Source organism: Rhopalosiphum maidis, chromosome 2 (assembly GCF_003676215.2).
Source record: "Rhopalosiphum maidis isolate BTI-1 chromosome 2, ASM367621v3, whole genome shotgun sequence".
Taxonomy (NCBI): domain Eukaryota; kingdom Metazoa; phylum Arthropoda; class Insecta; order Hemiptera; family Aphididae; genus Rhopalosiphum; species Rhopalosiphum maidis.
In genome coordinates, this window is record NC_040878.1 from 16,516,193 (window position 1) to 16,540,674 (window position 24,482).

General features: G+C 32.4%; 1 protein-coding gene across 1 annotated transcript; it reads left to right on the plus strand.

Moving 5' to 3' along the window:
* Nucleotides 1-3,370: 3,370 nt before the first annotated feature.
* On the plus strand, nt 3,371-5,877 carry LOC113551716 (homeobox protein abdominal-A homolog). Its single transcript, XM_026954129.1, has 4 exons — nt 3,371-3,608; nt 3,801-4,294; nt 4,783-4,845; nt 5,427-5,877. The coding sequence occupies exons 1-4, from the start codon at nt 3,527-3,529 to the stop codon at nt 5,472-5,474; spliced, it is 687 nt and encodes a 228-aa protein (XP_026809930.1). The 5' UTR covers nt 3,371-3,526; the 3' UTR covers nt 5,475-5,877.
* Nucleotides 5,878-24,482: the final 18,605 nt, after the last annotated feature.

Genomic DNA, 24,482 nt, shown 5'->3' on the forward strand with positions numbered 1-24,482 from the left:
TGCGCGCACCCGGTTATACACTTTATAGTCAACACCTCCGTGTACCATACATCATTTCATGGTGTACGCGTACTTGTATAGATTCAATACAAGATGATCCATTTAACAGGCCACAATTCGGCTTATTTATTATGCGTCTCTCGTCACTCTACCACATAAATTTAGTGAAATTTTTGTGCGTAATTAGTCGACATTTTAATAATGGTTCAAAACACTATACTTAGTATTTATGTGTTTTGTGAATATAAATATTTGAGTAAGGAATTTTTCGTTTTATGCCGAACCTAACACGTTATTAAGCACTCCAATGATATGCGGTATTACATGAATGATTTTATTATAATAGACAATATCAGTCATAAACTAGAACAATTAAATACTGTAACATTACATAAATTAGAAACACGCAGCAGTCGAATCGCATTATAATAGAAGACGCTGCCACCAGCACCAGTCTTATTAAAGAACGCGACGTACGTTTATATATTTTAATAAGAAAAACAAGGGTGTTGTCTTGCCGCCGAGACCGACCCTCGCGTCGTGAAATAATGATATCCCAACAATAATGATTATAAATACGCACACGATACTCGCTTACACACTGTGATGCGCTATAGTAATAATAATAATTGAACTTGACCCTTGGTCCAATTTTCGTTTTATCCCCACGCCCAAATACTTTACCCTCCGCCGAATCGCGTGATGATGTTGTGGCACCGCGGTCAAATTGTCAACAAGTCTTCGGATTTCGATTCGTTTACATGTATAGTATATTATACACTTATTAATTATTACTTTCAATTACACGGATTCTGAGGGTCCGCATTATGTTCGCATGTAAATGACTTCATCTACAACTCACTGTAATCGGGTCGGGGGGGGGGCTGTCCACCGCGATACCGATAAACGTATGCTAATCGCGTGTTAAGTCCACTAGCGCCCTAATTAATGAATCATATTCTAATCGAGTGAATAAACGCGCAGGGATTTACAGAGCTTTCGAGATGACGACTAAATCACGTCCCGAACAAAATGCTTATAATATAATATATGTATTTCATAACCATTACAATTATTACCGTAATTATAATATTGCAGTCGTTAAAAACATTATAATACGTACACAAGCTCAACCAGTTATAAGAAATTATATTATGTATATATTACTCGTGATCCACGTTATTATTTTAAGACGTCATGTTAAATTCAAAAATCGGACGGTCGTTTCGACGCGATATTTTCAATTCGAAAATTCGAACGTATTATTTATACGTGAAATACTACGATTTCTAAACCGCGGACTTGGCATGTACAAAACAAACGATGCGATTTCCTTATCGCGATTCTAACAGCACAGATGCTCATTTGTGTCCTTGCAGTGTAATATATTTGTAGCCGCGCAAGATTTATACACACAACCAGTGACAAATCCTTTAAGGAGTTATTTGAAGTGGATAATTTAGTTAAGTTTTAGATTTTAGGATGGTGGACGTGTGTGACAACACATAATAATTATACACTTTATTGTAATATTATGCTCAACAACTCTTCACGAGTATTTATATTCTTTAACCCATTCGTCCGGTAATGCGGTAAGTACATCGCAATATACGTTTTTATGACATAGATTGAGTTACAGCCGAGCCATATAACATCGTTTGCGTTGTGTTATAGTCAAATGTTTTTATTATACTACGTGCGGTGATAATATCAGCACGTTGGTGCGCCATCATACATAAATTATTTATCATAAATTCATATAGCGAATAATCGAATAAATCATTGTATTTTTTTTTCTTATGTTTCTGTGATCCCGGTGTAGGTCAAATACACATTGACATTTTTTGGATGTCTCACCAGCTTTGTATTTTCCCTGATAAAAACTGTACCGATTACGACACGATTGTTAGGATGGCAGCCAAGTAAACAAATAAAATAGTCGGAATAACCAATTATGTATCATTCTAAATTACGGAGAAATAAACTAGACGTCAATAATCATGATATATTACGAAGTCTACAGTAAATTAAAATAATAAAAAATAACATATTATGTTGTCTAGAAGTCTTATCTACTGGTTTTCTATACGCATATATTTATTTTACGACTATCTTATAATTTTTAAGTGGTCGACAGGAAATGTTCGAAAAACAAAATAAAACATTAGACAAATAAAAATATGTTAAAGCTGCACCTAAAGACCTAGCCCTTTACCAGGTAATATACCTGTTTATTATAAACACGTTTTTAACATACGCCACTAATATAATAGTTAAGACATGATCTATTTTTGTTATTGTACATAACATACAATCCAATAAAATCAATGTCGATTTGTAATAATATATATGAATAATTATTAAACCTAATATATTTTTATCATAGTGTGTTATTATTAAATGCTATCATCAATCATCATTATAATTTTAATATGTTTGTTTATTTTGTTTAAACATATTAATTTTCATATTATCGATATCAATGGTTATCGAAATGACTTAATTGGATCGAAAACACTTAATTAAAAAATGCGTTTCGTGAATCGATGTATGCATGTAAATAACTCACATCCTGCAGCTTAATTGTTATTAATGAATACAATTTTGTTGGTGCCTAATATTGTATATATTGTTATTCTGTTTGAACGTTTACATTATTGTACTAGACAATATTCATAAACGGTTATATTTATCTACATAAATTCTTCAGTAAATTACTAATACATAACTGATGTATCTGATGATATATCTACCCATTGATAACATATATAATACCGATGACTCGTACAACGATAGACAAAAACGTAATATAATGCGATCTTCGGTCGGCGATACCAAAAAAATATATTAAATTATACAAACGGACCACACTAGCCTTGTCCTGCTATATTACTATTGTAATAAGTGCAAACATAATAATAAATAAACGAATAAAGTATCGTCGCAGTGTGCGTGCTGAAACCGTCGGAAAGGGATTTTGGGTGAGCGCGTGCCCTACACACACACACACACACACACACACATGTCACATATATATACAATATATAAATATACATATACTATGATATATCGACATGGCCGTTCAAACAATATATACGTACACACGATATAATACAATATAGGTGAATCACCCAATGCCCTACTACTGCTGTACATCATCGCCGCGGTGTTCACTGTGTATATTTACTCAGACTAGGCACAGAAATCGCACACTCCCCTGCGTCAACGTTATGTCGCGAACGCCTGAAAACCTCCCGCCGACGGATGGGGGGGAAACCGCGCGTAGTCCGATCGAGGGTGGAACCTCCCCGGCGGTGACACAAAAGGCGAGACACGGATTCTGTTTATCGAGTTCATTGTGTTTTTCTACCCCTACACCTCCACGCCGACGACGTATAGATCTCCCTAAATTTTAGCTGGACTCAATCCCCGGCCGCGGGAGGGTCCATCGCTGGCGTATACTGATTTATAGGTTAGTCGGTTTTCGGAACCCGACCCGGAACACGCTCACACACGAACGAGAACCATGTCCGCGTACGACTGGCATTCGCAACAACAGCAGCAGCAGCAGTTCGCCGTCACCGATACTCATCTACCCGAAGTCAAAGGTAAGTCGCTAATATAAACTAGTCAATATATAGTATAGGACGACAAAACGAAAGAGTACATAAATATTAATGCCAAAAACTTTTATAATTATAAAAAAAAAACACCTTCATCGGTAGATCATAAAAGCCATAATAGAACAGTCTGTTCGTTATTGGATTTCTTTCACATCGTAGTTTTTTGCTCTTTTTCAGGTGCTGGTAAAAGGTCTAGGCAAACGTATTCCAAATACCAAACGGCCGTGCTGGAGACGGTGTTCCAAACCTCCAGGTATATCGTGCGGAACAAGAGGCAGCAGATGTCGGCTGAGCTGAGCCTTACCGAGCGACAGATAAAGATATGGTTCCAGAACAGGCGGATGAAAGAGAAGAAATGCCACAAGGAAGCACCGCGGATCGTCGTAGATGGACATATGCCTCGGCTTCAGAGTGAGAGCTGTCCAGCGGTCGGCTATCCTGAAGACTATAACAGCGCTGTCGAGCTCGCCGACGACCTGCAGGACGACGACGTTTTCGCTAATGGTTATCACTCTACAGTGTCCAAACTCCAACCGGCTAACAGTGGTAGTGGTTATGCCGTTTACGGTGGATACGATTTGCTGACACCCGACCCGTACGACCAACGAATGACAAAACAACAGTGTTGGCCTGCTCATACCGTTGACTTCCATCAAGACTTATACGACGATGTGAGTATATAATATTACTCTAAGTATTAAAATTGTATCTTCATTCTCTATGTAATGTATTAACTTGTGGGCATTCAAATTTACATTCAAGTTTAAACTATAAAAATCACCGCTGCCATGTTCCCAAAAATACTAATAATAATATATTATTTCGTTCGTCAAGTATCATTTAACACTAAAATATACTTAAACAGTACTTATACTTTAACAGTATCTTCTCGATTAAAACACGTCATGGTCAACAGCACTATTGTAATAAGCTCGTGTACGCTCAGAAATCTATTATTTCAACGAGTTTATTAGCTAATTATTATATGGTTATTATTTAGTATATAGTTGAATAACTCTACATAAATTATAGTGATTTTTAATATAATATATATATTGAGTATTTAATTACCCGTTCCTGATTAAAAATATTAAAGCCCCTATACACAATATAAAAAAACAAAATACAGTGTTATTTTATAATTCATATAATTTTTCAGCATGATTCAAGCCATTTTCAAAGACTGCCGACGACTCACCACCACTATCCGTTGAATTCGCAAGTAAATATTTTTATTATTCTATATAGTACATAGATAATATAAAACATTATCATATATTAATTTGTATTACTTGATATGCTTCATGTCAAACGAATAATAGTATAATGTTTAATAGAAACGTCCTTATATTATTAGAATTAGCATATGATTAATTGTCATGATATACTGTATTGTACAAAGTAACTTTTTAAATAGAATATCCAAGATAAATCTTATTGGAATCATTTATTTATTTTTATTTTCGCACGGCAAACAAAGCGTGTTGCGATATTATACACTAATTATTAGATTCGGACAATAGTACATCAACTATATATGTATTATATAATAAGTAGACTTCGACTAAAAATGTTTGTATTATCATTACTGTAATTAAACCCACACAACCCTCGTGCCATCGACCAGAGAGCCGATATATATATATATATATATATATATATATAAGTCTTGACATCGTATTGTGAGTTGTAACGGGGTAGCAAACGCTGAATATTTAATTCGTAATAAATGCACAAGTATTATATTATACAATGCGCCATTGGGTCTTTGCACATTATATTAATGTGTGTTTGTGTTCACAGGTACAAGACTACGGTCCGCCACAGCTGCAGGCTGCACATGGTTATTGACGGTGGTCATTTTACGATACGAGTATAATAATACTATGCAGTTCGGCCGATATATTCATAGTTGTATAATATCGTTCGACTGCTGCATGGTGATAAAATTCTAGTCAATTCACAAAAAGGTGCTGTCCAGTTGATAAGAGTATTGCGTAAGAGGGCCCAATCATAATAATATTATACCATATTATACCCTTTCGGATCAGACCACCCACATACGGCCACCGGATGAAACTGCATCTACTATGTATTATATACGCGGTCCTAATCTAACATAACATGTGAAATGTGAATCATTCATTATTATTATTATTATTATTTAAATATACAATTATAATCAAAATTATAATATATCGTACGTTAGTATTATTATAGTATATATTTATGCATGTGTACCTCTATATTTTTATGTGTGTTTTATGATTTAAAATATAATATATATATATATATGTATTTATTAGTAGAAAATATTCATAATATGTATTTATTTATTATTAAAATTAATTTCAGTCAAATATTTTTCTATTTTATTTTTTTTTTATTATTGATAACAGTTATATAGGCAATAGATTTGGCACTTTCTCAGACGATAGCAATAATATGAGAAACGTAAAATGCTACGATATCAAAAATCTAAGAAAATAAACCAATTATAATACACGCACATTTCGCTGATCGAAACCAATGATTATTATAATGCATGTTGTGTCAACGGCATACATATATTATGCATTTTACCCATATATAATATACATACGTCGAGTCTTTGGTTCGTCGGCACGTACGCAGGGGTTGCTCTCCTGCTGTGCGCGACCATTTAAACGCACAGCTGCCGCGTCACCGTTGTGCACACGACGATATTTTCAGGTAAGCCGAGTGTTTTATATCGGTGTGTAGCGTAGTCCAGACGTCCTGACTGCGGTATAGACCGGACGTAAAGGAATGTATAATATTATTACAATAGTTTTTTTGCAGAGTCAATATTACGATTTTATACCTATTTATTAATATAATCATATTGGCAGACTTATAAACACTGTAAACGATTGGTTTCTAACGCCGACTATAATACGTATGGTTGTGTATTTTATTTCACCGAATTTACCCATCCTATCTATAATTTTTATAATATAAGATGTACATGGTAATACCAAACGAATGTACAATTATTATTCAACCAAAATTTTAATAGATTTTTCAAAACCTATTCATATCATTGTCGTAGAGGCGTACATTAAAGTATGATAGTGTATAATTCTATAAAACTAAATAAGATGTATCTCACCTTGATGCGAATGATTCGCTCGAAACCAGTGACGTGTTTTGTCGAACCGGAAATTGCCTGTACAAGACATGTTTGCCGCAGAAGGTTGTCTTTGCAAATCAACAATCATTATATTTTTATATCAATATAATATGCATTCGTACGTACTCTTGGACGATAGCGTAAACACGATTTTATTGAAAACCGTAGAGAATAGGACAGCAGACTCAATAAAAACGGTCGACAACGAAATTTGCAGCTCAAACCATGATATCAGAATTTTTTAAGCGATTCATTATATTTATATAACACATTCATATACATATGTATATATATATATATATACAATCATAAAGGTATATTTTAGAATATTTTAGAAATCATTCTAGTTCATAAGCCTATAAAATCGCTATTGTTATGTTATTTAAAAACAACCCAGTTGATTTTTTAATTAATTAGTGTAAAATAACATCGATGTTATATTATGATTTTGATGTTATAATTTATAACCATAGTCCACCGCAGGTTTAACTAGAGAGGGGGGTTTTAGAGGATTAAACTCCCCAACTTTTATTTTAGTTCTCTATCGTAAATTTTTAAAATATCATTTTATTTTTTTAATTAACACTATAGAAAAAATTTGTTTACTACATTATTTTAAATGATGACTCTCAAAAAAAGATCAATAATAAAATTTAATACTATTCTTAATATTATAATAAGTTATATTTTGTTTTCTCATGTTTTCAAGCTTTATTAAATATTAATGAACATTTTTTATGATAATCAATTAGGAAAAATTAACAATCATCAGGAAAATTTAAAGCGGCTAAAGAGTACTGTTTAAATGTATTTTTTTCCAAATGTAAAGATTGTGGTCTGGAGTAATTTTTCCTAGGACGTTGTCTATACCTATTATATCCTTTATATTCGAATTTATTCTCATGTTCTTTTATTTCAGTTACGTATATTTATTATACGCGCGTTTTACTATAGTTATTTTGTAAAATATGTATTTATTATATTTATAGAAATATTGCTATTTTACAAAATTAATTATCTATTTTGTATTTAAATACATTTGGTTATCTTTAATTAGTTATATGATTACATATTTTAAGTGTTATCTATTATCTTATTCCAAGAAAATTAATATATAATATAAAAGAACCAATGAATCACTTATTTTCTTATCTTCATAATATTTTGATTATTTTTATTCAACACTGTATAATACTTCTAGATACTTCGATATCGACGATGAAGGCAGCAAGCATAAAGAGGAATATAATTATTACAGATATCTACTCATTTTTGTGGTTAACTTTTTAATCCACGTCGCATTGTACACGACTTATATTATGTATTTATAGACTCGAGACAAACTGTATGGTCATTAGTATGCAAAAATTAAATTTTTTTTTTATTTTTTTTCATGAATAAATGCATTATTACTGCCGGTAATATATCATAGTATATAAATTAAATGTAAGTCGTATTTTTTAAACACACATCAATTAGCCGTACCTATGTGGCTATATATATATTATAATGTATGTATATATATATACACATTATAAATCCTTCGACTATAAGGTGCCATCCACTACTGATTTATTTTATATTCGTATTCTCATGTTAAGTACAAGATATAATACGATGTATGATACAGATATATGTGGGTCACTGCGCGATGGCCGATTATTGCGACGTCATCGTTGCACCATGATGACAACGCGCGACGCGGCAGCGTAGAAATAAAATACGAGATGGAGAACGGCGGCGGCGGTAGCAGTGATATATAATCTGCAGATGGACATTAAAAACACATTTACGATATGAGTTTTGCAAAACTCCGTTGATTAACTCAAACTGTGTGGGAAAACTATGATTTTTTGGTCGATGAGTATACTTACTCAAATTTATTATTAGTAGTAAAGTAGCTAGATTGTAGTGGTTACTCCGTTATCCGTAAGGCCTTGTAAGTAATTTTCGCTTTCACGAACAACTGAACAATCCATTTTTATGTCTAATATATATCTGCATGGTCAGACGTGGAAATAGCCACTCACCGGCCGAATGTCGTTTTAGTGACTTTTATTGGATATATCCATTGTAGTGTAGTGTACCTATGAGTATATTTGTTAAAGTAACAATTTCCATCCATAATAAAATATAATTATGAATAAAAAATATATTAATTTAAAGGCAGAATACTATATAGTACGGTACTTATCTGTAATACCTACTATCTTATTTATAACACGATTTCGTGTGTTAAATAATTATATTTTCATGTGATAAAGCTATCTTTCCAAACTGAACGAATTCAATGGATTCTGTTTTTATAAGCAACCAACAAAATAAAATAAATTAAAAAACAACCAATGGTCCATAAAGCTTCCTAAAACGTCCAATAGTTAGTTTAGTAGCACTAACACACCAAACCACCAACACATATATTATGTTCAATAATATAATGAAAATCAACGTTAAACAATAGTAATGCGAAAATTTGATAGATCTTAAGAAATATCCATAAGAATTGGTTCTATAGGACTATTTTATTTAAAATGTATTCAAAATTAAATCAAAACACCGGCGTGATAAATATAAAATTTACAAAAACATCATGATAATTTATCTTTAATTGGTTGTATTCCGAGGAAAAAATTTATTTTAAATTATTCACTGAAACTACTATTTAGATAATAATAAAAAAAAAAAACACATCAATTTAAAATTGATAACTATTTTCAAAATAAGTATTTATTCTTAATTATGCCGATTAGTCTATTAAATATACAATTATGTAGTATTTAAGTAATTATTTTATTTGTCGAAAAACATATATATATATTTAATCAGGTACCCAAGAAGTCAAATCGTACACATTAGGGTTTGACACAAATCTCAAATGAATATACTAATATAGTAGTTATTAATAACCAATATATAAAATATAGTACCTATTACTTATTAAATAAAATTGTGATTAAAGGAAAAAATATATAGGTAATTCTACCTGTAGTAACAACCTTCTTCCCTCAATTCAGATATAATCGTTTTACGTTTCACGGTTGAACTGTTTAACAATGTTTTGTTAAGTAGGTCAGTGGGTTTTACGATTTTTTTTCCGTTGAAATCAATGTGTTGAAATAATGACTTTTTTCGAAAAATAAATATATCACAATCGACTATTGAAAAACTTTTCAAAGGTTTTTTTTTTTTGTATAACACCGACCATACCGGATGTAAAATATTCTTGTAGATAAATACACTATAATCCTACAAAATCTTTCCGGAAACATTTGTTTAGTTTGTGGATTCTTTATTTCCCATCACCGAAACCGATTTTTTTCGTATACTTATATTATATTATAGTGTATATAGTGGATAATGTTTACAACATCTCAGGAACAAAACACTCGGACACAACGGTTCACGGTCGGCGGTGACGGGATCTTCTTAATGGTTTTTTCCGTGACGATCCCGGCGCGCGGTAACACCGTGACCGAAACGTTGTGCATTCACGTCCACCCTGCGTCGCGAATCAGCTGCTGCCCCTTGTTTTTTCGAGCACCCTGAGCAAATAAAAAATAATAATATTAACACACGTCCGCCGATACAACAATGACTGATGATCTCTAATCGACCACACGCACGTCATATTATTTTATTATACATTGCATAATATATATTGTGATACGCGCACCAAAATAATACTATCAAATCCCACAAAATATAATCGATAATAATATACTACGCTGTGTATGATAATAATATGCGCGACTAAAAAGTATAAAAGACAATATAACATATTATTGTTACTAACCCTTTGTCGCATACTACAAATATACCGTGGATCGAATATTGAAAACTACAAAATACTACGTACAATAATTTAGGTATTTCGGGAACTATTATATTGGTTTATAAGCAACTATGAACTCATTGACTACCGGAAATAAATATACAAGTAACTGTTTTGAAAAAAACTGGACCCAGGAATAACGTTATGTTAAAGTTAAAAATACCAGTTTTTTTTTTAAAGTTTTGAAGTATATTCTTTGATAAAGAATCAAATTATTCAGGGACAAATGTCCTCCTCAGGGGCCAAGGTATATTTACACCAATTACATTTTAATTAATCAGTGACGAAACAAATTATTTATGTTTTAACCAAATTAAAAATACTATTTTTTTTTCTTGAAGTTATATACATATTTTCAAAAACTAAAATTAATCAAATGAGTTCAATTTGAAAAATGATCTAACAAAAATTGAAAACATCAAAAAGGTGACCTGCGATGTATTCGAGCTTATTGGTATAAGTTACAATATTGAATATAGCTAATCAGTGATAATGATATACGAATAAATTAATAAAATAAATATATATATATAATGATGTATAGGTATGGCGTGACGTACGTCGAGTCTCATAATTTCGTACGTTCACATTCGTTTAAGTCTCCGCAAACATGCTAACCCATAACATATATCGTATCTGTCTGTACTATCTGTGGTCGCCGGACAACCGTGAAAAATAATAATGTAATAATATTCCGTGGATGAATCAACCGTATACTGTCGTGGTGGGTAGGTGAACGCTGTTCGGCAGTGTTCGCAGACACCAGGTTTTCGACATTATAATATTCACACTCCCCACGCGGTGGTGATAATAAATGCTCACGCGCGGACGTTTGTAAATGATGTAAATATGAAAATTTTTCTCGCGGTTATAATCCGGCGAATAAAAGAAGTATAGGGTGCGATGGCTTTGCTCCGCCATACGTCGTTTTTGTGATAAAGTGAATTCGATTACAATAATATCAAGGGCCGCACGCACGCACACATTTATTATATATACACTCATACTATACTATTATTTATGTTTCTAAACAGTGTTCGACAATACTTTTCAGTTTTTCAACATTGTATATTTGTACAATCTAACTCAGACCACGAATACTGTTGCTTGGCGTTTTGCCTGTTCGTCACTTTGGTACATCCACGACGACTAAGAGTGGTGAAACAAAAGCGTTTCTCCGAGTAATAACATTCGCGATTGCAGTGAACGGGAAAGAGAAAAAAAAGTCCATTAAATCGAAAAAAATTTCAGTGTAACACGCCAATTTGGTCGTCATCATTAGTCAGAAAATAAAAAAAATAACAAAAAAACAACAACAACAACACGAAACGCGGAACCCTCTGAGAATTCCTTTTATATTCATTTCGAATGGTTGCATGTCATACATGTATATATATACATATACATATATATATGACAACGACGCTGACGGGCGGCAGAGGGTGGTGGCGGCGGTTCCGAGGAAAGGGTGGTAAAGCGGAAAAGAAACAATGCGCGCGTACGCGGTTCGGGTTTTAAATTTTCTCTTCGGGCCAAGGGGCGGATTGTCACTCAAGTTTTGAACTGCATTGACTAATGACACCGGGCCCCGGTATTGGCACACACCCCACCATCGCCGCCGCCGCTGCCGACGTGTACACTACTCGCCGCGCTGTAGGGCTGTCAAATACATAAAAGATGGATGGATATTTGCAACAGGCAAATACGCGAACGCGCGCGCACACACACACACACACACACATACACTCGCGCACGCGGCGCGAGTACACGCACATATACGTGCTGGTACAGAGACCATTTTGAATTTTTTTTTTCCGCCGTCGACCCATCACAGAAAACAATACCGCACACACGTCATTATAACGTTTATGTAGGTATTTAATTTAATGACATCTTGCGCATTATGTTTAACTATAAATACGGTTAATTTATAATGTACCTCGCAAAACGAGTTTTGATTCGATTTTTTTCATGCTACTTTCAATACACGGTTTACAATCGAACACTCCGGAAAAGTTAACGAATCAGGAACCGACATAACATTATTTTTATTATAATCCAACTATACGCATTGATATTCAAACAATATATACTTATACGTCTCATAAGAGATTTTTTTTCTATAAAAAATGATTTATTGATTAATCCCAATATCATTTCCCACGGACATGTTTGCAATAATGATTTTATAATGTGGAAATGTGCGAGTTACAAGGTAAATAAAATATATAAAACCCATTATTGTTAAGTTGTCGAGTCCATAGTGAATAACCTAATCATTTATAAAAAAAAAAAATTCAAATTTCATCAACACTCGATACTAAACGCTAGTCTTAACAATCGACGACATTGTGGGATCGAATAAAACTATCGGCCGTTTTTAATAATTGCGCACATGAGTACTGTATTATTGTATCGGCGTTATTTGTCATATTCGTCATAAACTCAGCACATCCGCTGATGGAGAGGTAAAAACACAAAACCGCCGGAATGATAATATGATGTTTTGGCGTGCCTGCGAATTGCGATTACTCTGTCTGACGTGCGCGGCCGCAGTGATTTTCACAACAATAAAATTGTTAGCACGTGTGTGTGTATTATTATTTATCACTGTCTTCGCGTGAGAACGACCGCGACGGTGGCGTATTGCGCGTTAAACTGCAAACAGCAGCGGACGACGGGATCACGTTATTATACATAAAATTATATTATGCATCACACCGCGGGGCGCGCGAGGTCGACTCGAGTGCAGCCGAACGATGGAATCGGTTGTACGATTTACGACGCCGCCGCCACTGTTTTATTATTACCATATTAGTGTTACATCGTATATACACGCCCGGCCATAATATATAATAATACGACATTTAGCTTCGCACAGAGAGCTGTTGAGAAATTTATCGGCCTATGAAGAAACGGCGGCGGACGCGCATGTGACAAGCATCTGGTCAATACGCAAGGCCGGAAACGCGCGCGTATACTGTTTACAGTCTTTATGTTTGGTACCGCTACAGTTCCGCGTAGGTATACAACATATTAAATACGATTTGTTATTTTCGCGGGAGGGAGTGGTTTAAATACTTGCTTGTCTATAATATAATGTTTAACTCCAAACTGTATTACGTAAAAATGTAACTAGGTGTTTAAATATAATAAAAAAATTAAAAAACAAACACAAGACGCAAATATTAGCATTTAATATAAAATTAAATTTTCACAAGACTGCAGTTTCAAATTTTAGATTCCAAAATTATATAGTAATCATATTTGTTCAAAAAATAAAAATCTGGACAGAATATATCGTAGAGAGGCTGACACTTATATTGATAAAATTCACAATATGCATGTACGTAATATTTATTTTGATTGAATGACGAATGTAAGGATAAATCCGTCAAATTCGAAAGACGATTCTGATCGGAAATTGGTTTGGAACTATTTGGACTTGAATTTTTTCGACAATTTGTCAAGGTTAGGTCTTTTTATCTTTATACAAATTTGTAATTGGGAATGTATGTGAAATAAAATCCATGGCATTTTAATATTACTTTACTTCTATTATAACTCTTTATTTTACTTTCATAATATTATATACAAAATATGATACGGTTTTGTCTTTTAAAATAATCATATATTAATCCAAATCAATTGTCATCGCGGTGATGTGTGGATAATACGTTTTACATTTGAATTAAATTATTACGTCGCTTTGTATTGTGGTTGAAATATTATTAAAACTATACAAAACTATTTCATAGATTTTTTTATCCCTTTAAAATCCCATTATAAGAAGAAAAACTGAAGATAACAATAAAAAACCGGAACCTTTTACTAAATAGTAAATAATAATAGAACGCATATGATAGGCGAACAAAATATTATAAATTGTATAATAATATGTAAATAATCGATATAATATATAATAATACTATTTTACACCTATATTTATAGTTGAGATGTTAAAATCGGTCACTCTGCAGCCTTTTAATGTCTTTAAGTATAATAAGTCAAGATTTCATTAAAAAGAAAAAAAAACAATTATTAAAATTATTGATTGAAAAAATGTCTCGAGTGACATGCATATTGGACATTGATAAACACAATACAGACACCTAAATATTATATATTCTACGTATCTCCGATGTTCGAAATTACAATGATCGAATAATCTCACAGTGTCGCGTACGTCGGTGTGTGGTATATATAATGAGCTAATATTCGTATATTATTACAAATATTACGCTTACGGACGTAAACATGATATATATTGTAAATGCGCTAAGCAACCTTGAGTAAAGTTTATATTCTCACCAAAAGGCGAACGACACCGAAAAAATGTCCATCTTGGAACGAAAATAATAATAGAATATATAATACATTATTATTTCGACGCGAGCCTAGGCGCGTCGTGACATTTTATCATTATAATATAATGTCACCGTGTCCGCGCAACGTATACACACATAAATGTCTACATAATATACACGCTAGGTCGTGTCCGCACAGTACACAACACTGTGGAATTTATTATCTTTTTAGAATAACAAAACGAAATAACCCTTATCATAATATCGTACGCGGACGAGGCGACGATATCATCGCGTTCTATTAGTAATTAAACATTTTTGGCACACCGCGTGGAGGGTGCAGACGTGAATCTTGATCACAAAGGCAACGCGGCGAGTCGCATCAGGGGTGGTGGGTCGCCGTGACCCCAACGTTGCTGCTGTTGTAGTCTTTTGGGCATTGGACACTCACAGAAAACACTACAACACAAAAACTTTACATGCACACAATACATGACCAATGAAATTACTTTTTTTTTTCTCCGCAGTCGGTCGCAATAAAACCGCATTTTTTCACCGTCACTCGAACGAGACGAAAAACGATTATCGATCGTGTCGTAAATACAATATAATATATACTATACATAATATAAAGTATTTGTGCGTGTAATTATAATGGATATATTAGGAATCTATATACATAGAAGAAACGACCGATATTAGCATAGATATTATCAGAAATGACATAATTGAAAGTCGGCACACCCGCGTTTTCGAAATTGAGACTAATGCTTTGCGAGAATTTGCAAGTGAATTTTTTGAAATTTATTACTTTACACTGATTTTGTATTAATACGCGGTATATAGTCATATAGGTAAACGATGGCCCACCCGAGTCGTCCCGTAGAACTTTCAAATTGGTGTCGATTTGTTCTTCTTGAGTGCACACGCGTCTCTTTTCGGATACCTCCGCGGTGCTTGTCGTAGGCGTGGGTATATTGCGCCTACGCGGGAAATATAATTTGTTGTTCGTCTCGTACGACCATAAATAATAATGCGGTATTGTCGTGAACATGCTCAGTTGAAATCTGCAAAGTAACTCTTAACGAAGAATAACACTCGTGGGCTATATATATATATATATAATAGCAACGTCGCCATATTACTAATACAACGCTCGTCCGAAAGAGATAATAATAGACGATTCGAAAGGAAAATTAGTCATAGCCTAGAGGTAAGTATACCTATTACAGATTTCGTTTCGTGCGCATTTAAATAGTTCATTTTTGAGTACATTCGAAGGCGAGTTCTCACAAATAATATTTATCGTCGTACCTACAACCGTTATTGTAAATGTACACTATACACGAAATTCACCGACTTCACTTTAAACGTCTTCCTCGACCGGTCCGGTACAGCGACGTCATTATAATACATATATTTTGTAGCGGTGTACCCTTATATTACACGCGTAAGAATTCGTTTCTCGCGTGTTAAATAAAGAAAACAATAATAACAAACAACAATCACATACTGCTGCCAAAATGTGTATACATGTATATATCTGCGGGCGTCCGATCGTTCGAACCTACGTATATTATACTAACGGAATATCGCGTAATACGTATAGAACGGACTGCGTTCTGTCGAGTCCATATATGAATGTTATTGATCATTAATCATTTTCGAAAAGTATAAAACATATATTGTACTCGAACGATTAACATTTGACGGTCTTTTTTTCCGCACGCAAATTTAATATATACTGTGCTGCAGTCCGCACACCCCTTCGAAATAACATTATGTGCAGTATACATATTATATTTAAACAACAAATAGACATTAAGCAGGTGACGGCGATTATGATAATAATTTATAGGTATCGAAATCATTTGTACTAAATATATACAATTTTTAGAAGACTTTAATTGTGACGGAGCAAAGACAACACGCAAAATACATTATATTTATTATATATACACAATGTACTCGTGGATCGGGCGTTTTACTTACGGCCTTACCGCAGTTATGCTCATAACTATATACACTAAACGTATGTGTGTGTGAATGCAGTTTACTGCAGTGGTAAACATCACCGCAGCGAACGGACCAGCTAGCTTTGTACTGAGCACGTGGCGATTATGTTATTAAATTGATATAACGGTGCAATGCGGATACCGCTATTAAACTTTAACTGCACCGATGTACGTTTACCTATATGATATGTTACCTAGAATATACTTACAAATGATTTTCGATCGTAACCCATTAGTTTTGTATTACGCACATAAATTCTGCGTTTATTAATTCAATAAAACTGTCGAAATATAAAGCTACAAAACGAAAACCATACTCATTTAATTCATGCGTGGCGTTTGTGCATTCGATATTTGTAGGGAACAAATTACGGTGACCCACTTAATAGTAGGTATACATAACACTATGATATTCCAGTACATAGCAAACTGTATATACTTTATATTAGTAATATTTTTTTGAATATCGAAGTATATGCGAGAAACGGTTTCGTAGGATATCCCTTGCGCAATCTCCGGTACATCGTCGTCGACGCAGCTATTATATTATTATGTTTGGGTACTTACGCAAACCGGTTCCGTGGACGAAGGGACTCTATCTGGAAACACTTTGCTCGGGGGAAATAAAAAAAAAGGAACGTCACCATGTGCACATTTTAATATATATACATATATACACCTTTACAGTGCATGTATACGTATATAGTCCAACGATATACAAAGACCTATATAATACTATTCCCATAGCGTAACCTGTTGTGTACATATTATATGCGCTGCGATGCGACAACGAATCATATACCTATATAATAAATAGTCCTGGGCAGCGGCGCAATTTGACAAATCGTTAAGTTGTTAAACGCGCATAAGTCGTTATTCAACGTTCTTCCGCGTGTATTTTATATATTTGTATATATATATATATATATTTATACATTTGCGTGTGAGTTTTAGAGGTTAAAATTATAATACAACTAATTACTCTCTGTTCTATCAAACTATATCAAACATACACATGTACCGTAAACATGGTTATGTTTACTCATCTAATATAAACAAGCATATACTTATTGAACTATGCATAATAATAATATCATATATTTATATTATTCGTCAGCTACGACGTGATGCGCTGAAATTTGCTGAAAAAAACTTACCTTCCAATGGTTGTCGTTATCATTAAACTAATAATTTAATTCAGAAATAGATGTAATATTATAATATTATCACACTTGCAGTGATTGATGATTACTGATGGCCGAAGTGACGTAATAATATTGTTTATTATTATTAATTTTAACATAAATTCTAAACAATAAATAAAATAAAAATAATATCGAGCGTTTCTATACAATTTATACGACGTATGATGATATAGGTAATACGGGTTGATCGGTAGGGCTCATGATCTTTTCAAAGAATAAATAAATAAAATCTGTTATATTATATAAACAAGTGTTTCAAACAAACAAAAAAAGGCCTTGAACCGGAGTTGAAACAAACACAATTCAACCGATGAGTATATAACACATAAGGATCACGTGCGCTTCAAAAATTAATACGACGTATGCGTCTATATTGTACAGCAATACAACGCGTGAGTACGTATAATTCAGTAGAAGAAAAAAAAAATATGAAAAAACGCGCAGAACGCACATTAAAAATATGACGAAAAAAATGATTTCATCTTAAAACACTGCCGCCGAAAACGCTACCATCTGCACGTATATTATGTATATATTTTACGACATACAAATTGGACGTTATCCATCAGCCGTGTCACTTCGTGCGTGGACGAAAAAAATTGGGAAATTCCGTCGAACACGCGGCATTACCATCGGGATCGATCAAATGACTGCGCGGGAACGTGGATCAGTCGTAAATCGCGAAGGACAAAAATGTCTTGGCCAGGGCCCAAGAGTCTTCAGAGGATATAATATCATATTGCAAAATTATATGGCGACACCGACGATAACGACTCGCCCCTGAGTTGACAGTATGCGCACGCGTTATTGCTGCATTGCAGGTTCGACTATCGCGAAGTGACAAACGATGGCAATCTGTCCGAGTGGGTGATTGGACAAAGTTTCGGCAAACTCGCGGATGTGTCAAGACACGTATGCACGCACGTGCCACAAGTTCACTATATAATATTATAATATATTGCGTATAGATTAGACGCAGACACGCGGTCGCGCATAATTATTTAGCGATGCTGCGGTGGTCCACGGGCGGCGGTGCGAGTTTTCGGTCAAAGTTCGTCAAAATCTTCGTTCGTAAAGGGTCTGTCAACGGGCGCGTCATATGTGTGTATATATATGTGTGTGTGTGCGTGTGTGTGTGTGTGTGTTTTTTGTGACGTGCACTCGAGCAACCCTCAAGAATCTGTGTGTGGGGTTGTTGTCGGGCCCCGCGCGTTTACCGGCCATAAGACATGTGTTAGACACACACACACACACCCGCATAACTACAATACTCCAATAGACACACTGTACAGTTCTAACTTACACGTGTGCGACGAACTCGGCGCTACAGTATCCTCCCATAGAACGCATATCCTGCACCACCGGCACTAAACCACATCATATTATATACGTCATGTACGTATATAATATTATATAGATACCTATGTAAGCATCGAACGCTGCGGCATTAACCACGTATTTAAAACAAAAGGTTATAGGATAAAATATTTTGAAAAAATATGGGAGTCACTCAAGACCTTATGTTACAAAATATTAACATTTAGTAACTACACTAAATATGGTGTATGTCTGCAGGGATGGAAAACTATAGAGGGTCGCTTACCCCTTTACAACCACCCCACATATATTTTCTTATTTTTGATCTATTTCTACCATTTAAACGATTTCATGGCCTTTTTTTAGAAAATAAATATAATATATTATCATTCGAAAATAATATATATTGCAGTATTATGCTCTGATCCACATAATTTCAATCTTTGAATATAAACAAACGCTGAAACTGTGATACAACTGTTAATTAATGTTTGTACAATGTGTTGTCAAAACTGTGACAACCTCCAAAAAAAGCTGTTTGTCAAATTATATAATAATAATAAAAATTTAAAAAAAATATATGCAATATTATATACATACAACGGGTCTATAACCTATGAACAAACACTATAAATATTTCACAACGAAGTACCTACACTACCTAAACCTCTACTGGGAGGTCTCTTCACTCTGTCCCTACTTTCTTGTACCTAATATTATTCTCTATTGTTGTCCAACGTATGTAAACTGATCTAATAAATACTTATCCGCAATATAAAAACATTATGTTAAAAAAATATTTATATGATTATACATCGCTCTGACGGCAAATAGCAATCTGCCGAGGTAACGGAAAGTTTCACGATGAGCCGATCATATTGTGTTATATGATTTTATTATAGGCTGCAAGGCGGAGTCGACCATCTGGATATCTATAAAACATAATTTCAGATGGAATGAAATATTTAACAATTTTATGGTTTAATGATTGTTTTCACGTGTTTACAAATCTTTCAAATATTGGATTGCAAATAAAAACTTGTACTGATAAACTCGTACATTGTATATCTTGTTCATTTATGGCATAATCATAAGTTAAATACAGTGCGTATAGGTATGTATAAATATCGATCTTATTTTCAAAATTAATATTGAAATTTAATTTTTATTTTATCATAGTATAGTAAAATATTATACCAATAGGTATCAAAACTGAGACTAACATTTTACAATTAACATACAAAATATTAGTATTTTAGTAAAAAAAAATAGAAAAGTTATGTATTAATTTTTACTTGGAAGTCTTACATCTCCAGCAGTTGTAAGGAAATCATATAATTAAAAATCATCTAAATAAATACTATAGTATATTATTCAAAGCTAATATTATTGACATTTGTGATGTAAAAATCATTATCAATATATAGTATATACCATATGAAATCATAGGGTATATTGAAGTCTTGGAACCACTTAATCTATATATTTATATATATTAACCAACAGTCTATAATAAAAAACTCTTGTGATTAATATAGGCTATCGACATTAAATTTAAATAGTCGTGTTGTTGAGCAATAATTACCCATAAAAATGATAATCATTTATCATTATATTATATTATAATGTATATAGAATCAAAGAAAAGTCTCTATTCTGTATAAGATATAAACAATTATATAGGATTTTGATACCTTCAATCGCACGTCTTGAGTTGAAAAATAGTTTGTCATTGAATACGTCATGTTTGATTTGTAATTTTTCTATGTATTTTCAATCACATTACAAAGTTAGGCTTTCATATTTTAAGATAAGATAAGATAAATTGATTGGACACTATATAATATATACCTAGGCGTCCGACTGCATTTAAGGATGATGAACGAGTAACCATCATCGTGTCACATTTTGATGCATACATATATAATACATACGATATAATAATAGTTCAATGTATTGTATACATACCTAATTCCTATTTCCCTAGCAATAATAATCGATAGCTGGGGTAAATAAATATTATATTATATAATTTAAACAGCCAAAACACGATAATACTAATAAACGAATGATAATATAATGATATTGAAGGCTGCAACTTTAATTGTTATATGTTCTTAGTATTAAACGAAAACTATTATATTGATAATAATATTGAAAAACAATACTTTTTTGTTTCTTTATTAAAAAACTAACAATTATTAAATTTTGTTTTCATATGTATTTTAACCGACAGCAGATGAGGCTCTGTTGGAACAATTATACTACTCCTCTGCTGTGATCGTTTATTGGTGAATAAAGTTTATAAATACACACAATTTATTATGACATACAATTTATTGTATATAGGTAATATTTATTATAATATACTTTTAAACAATTATCAACGAGTTGATAGTTTTTTATCCAACTGATATTGATGCCATGTAATAAGATCGCCTTATCTCCTTCTATTATTTTGTTATATTATGAATTCAAGTGTTTATAAAATTTTAAATTTTAAATATCTATATATTTATTTAATATATCTCCCATAAACGTGTACCTATATATAGTCTGTATTATGTTATAGATACTCATAACGAGTAATGAAGTATATTATAACCTCTATAATAATATGTATAATAATAACCAATAGGTTTTATAATAATTTATTTATATATATATATATATATATTATACATCAGTACAAAATCCTGTATAGCCAGCCAATGCCATCGAATACCATTTATTTAACGTTTAAAAAGTAATATACAAGAAACGAAAATTATTAATACCGAAAGGTTACTAATAAAGTACTATAGTTTATATTATAATATAAATCGTATTATGAATGATGACATGCAACACATAAATAAATTAAATTACCTATTAAAATTTACAAGCTACAATGATTCTCAATATTAATTATTTTATTAAGTCATTAAGATTATATCAAGTACCTACAAGAAGTAAAAAAAATATTAGTTCTACAAGTGTATTCTTTAAATGACATCATGTTTCAGACAATTTAATTACCTAAAATGTTTTAATTAGTGTGATAATTGTAGATATTATTGGTAATAAACTCAATTGGAATATCACAAATATGTAAATTTGAGAAACTAATAAAATAAAACTGGAAAATGGAAATATTTATACATCACCAATTTTTAATAAAATCTATATTTTTTTTATATGATTAAAAAAAAAAATTGGTGTACTTGAAATATTTTTAAATATTCATAAAATACTTATAATAATATTGTTTATATATCTGCTAATACATATTTTTCTTAAACACTGGTATTCGCTATATATTTTTTAACTATTTATACACATTTTCAATTTTTATTTTTTTATTTTTACTGATAACTTTTTAAATAGTATATGAATTCAGTACAATATTTATCATCATCATATGCTTATAGTCGTATAAACTATAAATATTTATCATTACAATTGTATTTTATAAGTATTTGTAATTCAAATTTTGATGAAAAAGTATTAATCTTATTAGAGGTCTAGAACATTACCCTTTTTTCAATTAAAAATATATTATTATTTGTAAAAAAATTGATATTAGTGTACTTAAGATCAAAACTGAGTTAGTGATATGCGGCGTTTTTGGCAAAAATTAGTTCAATTTACTAAATTAATGAAATATTAATAACGACATATATTATAAACATAATATAATATTATCTACCATTAGAAACGTATACATATATACTAATCCAGTAATCCACACGGAGATGGGTGTATCGTTTATTTTATATACATAATGATTTATCATTGAATTCAAGTTAAGCTAATCCATTAAGGTGACCTACTCAATCACAGCAAGTACACTCGACAAATAAGAGTCCTATCATGATATACGGTAGAAGCGAATTCAGTCTTTTTTTTTCAAAATATTTGTGCAGTACACAATATGACTAAATACTTCGTAATCGTAATTACTAATTACTAACTATTAGTATTTAGTGTATAATATGGAATATTATTTTCAACGCACAAACTAGTTGTCAAACAATCCATCAAATTGATCGAAATGTCCAAAAGCCTTATACATCCAAAGCTTTGATATCGTTAATTATTATTAGGAAATCATTATTATTGAATCCCATTAAGAAAAAAGCGATATTTAAAGTTCACTGCGAAAGTTGTACTTACGAAAATGTCATAAACAATTTTGTTACTAAAAGCCTAATCCTTATACTATATGAAATCAAATATCCAATTACATCAACCGACGAGATAAATTTTAATTTGAAATTCAATGATACAATATAATCGTTGTACTATTACAACAATAGTATGTTATCACAATCCAAATAAAACTAACCACATGTAAGATTGCGGTCGTGACTAATAAAACGTTTTATTTTTCACTGTAGGAAACTGATAAAAATGTACGATATGTGCATAAAACCATTTAATATGTGAGAAATTACAAATTTATTCTAAATAATACTTCGTTATCCTGAAATATTATTAAAATGAATTAATTTATCAATACACGTATCAAAAAAAAAAAAAAATGTGTAGATATATAATCCGCAGAATCAACGTAAATGAATATTATACGTCATTATTCACTAACACGATAAAAAGAACATTATTAATTGGCCAATTATTATGTTATTATAGTTATCTTAGAACAATCAAATTTGCACAACGTAAAATTACGGAATGAGCTATATTTTATCAGTGTATATCTGTGTCGAGAGAAATCGATTTACAATTATTTAATATTTGAGGTGAAAAAATATGTACTAGTCGGCTGCAAAGTCGGACTGTGCAGTTGTACTCGGAACACCGTTAATTACTTTGACGAAATGTAACGCGCGTCAGTACGTATTGGGGAAGCGTATTTACTGTTTTTCACTTGTCGTTGCAATAATAATAATAATAACCTAAAGCCGCGTATACGCGAGCGCCTTGACCGGCCGGTCGCCGGCAACAACTCGGACACGGCTGCGTGCGGCGTACGAAACGACGACGTCCGCGACGAAATAGGTAGTCCGAAGGCGGCGGTCACGTTCCCCCG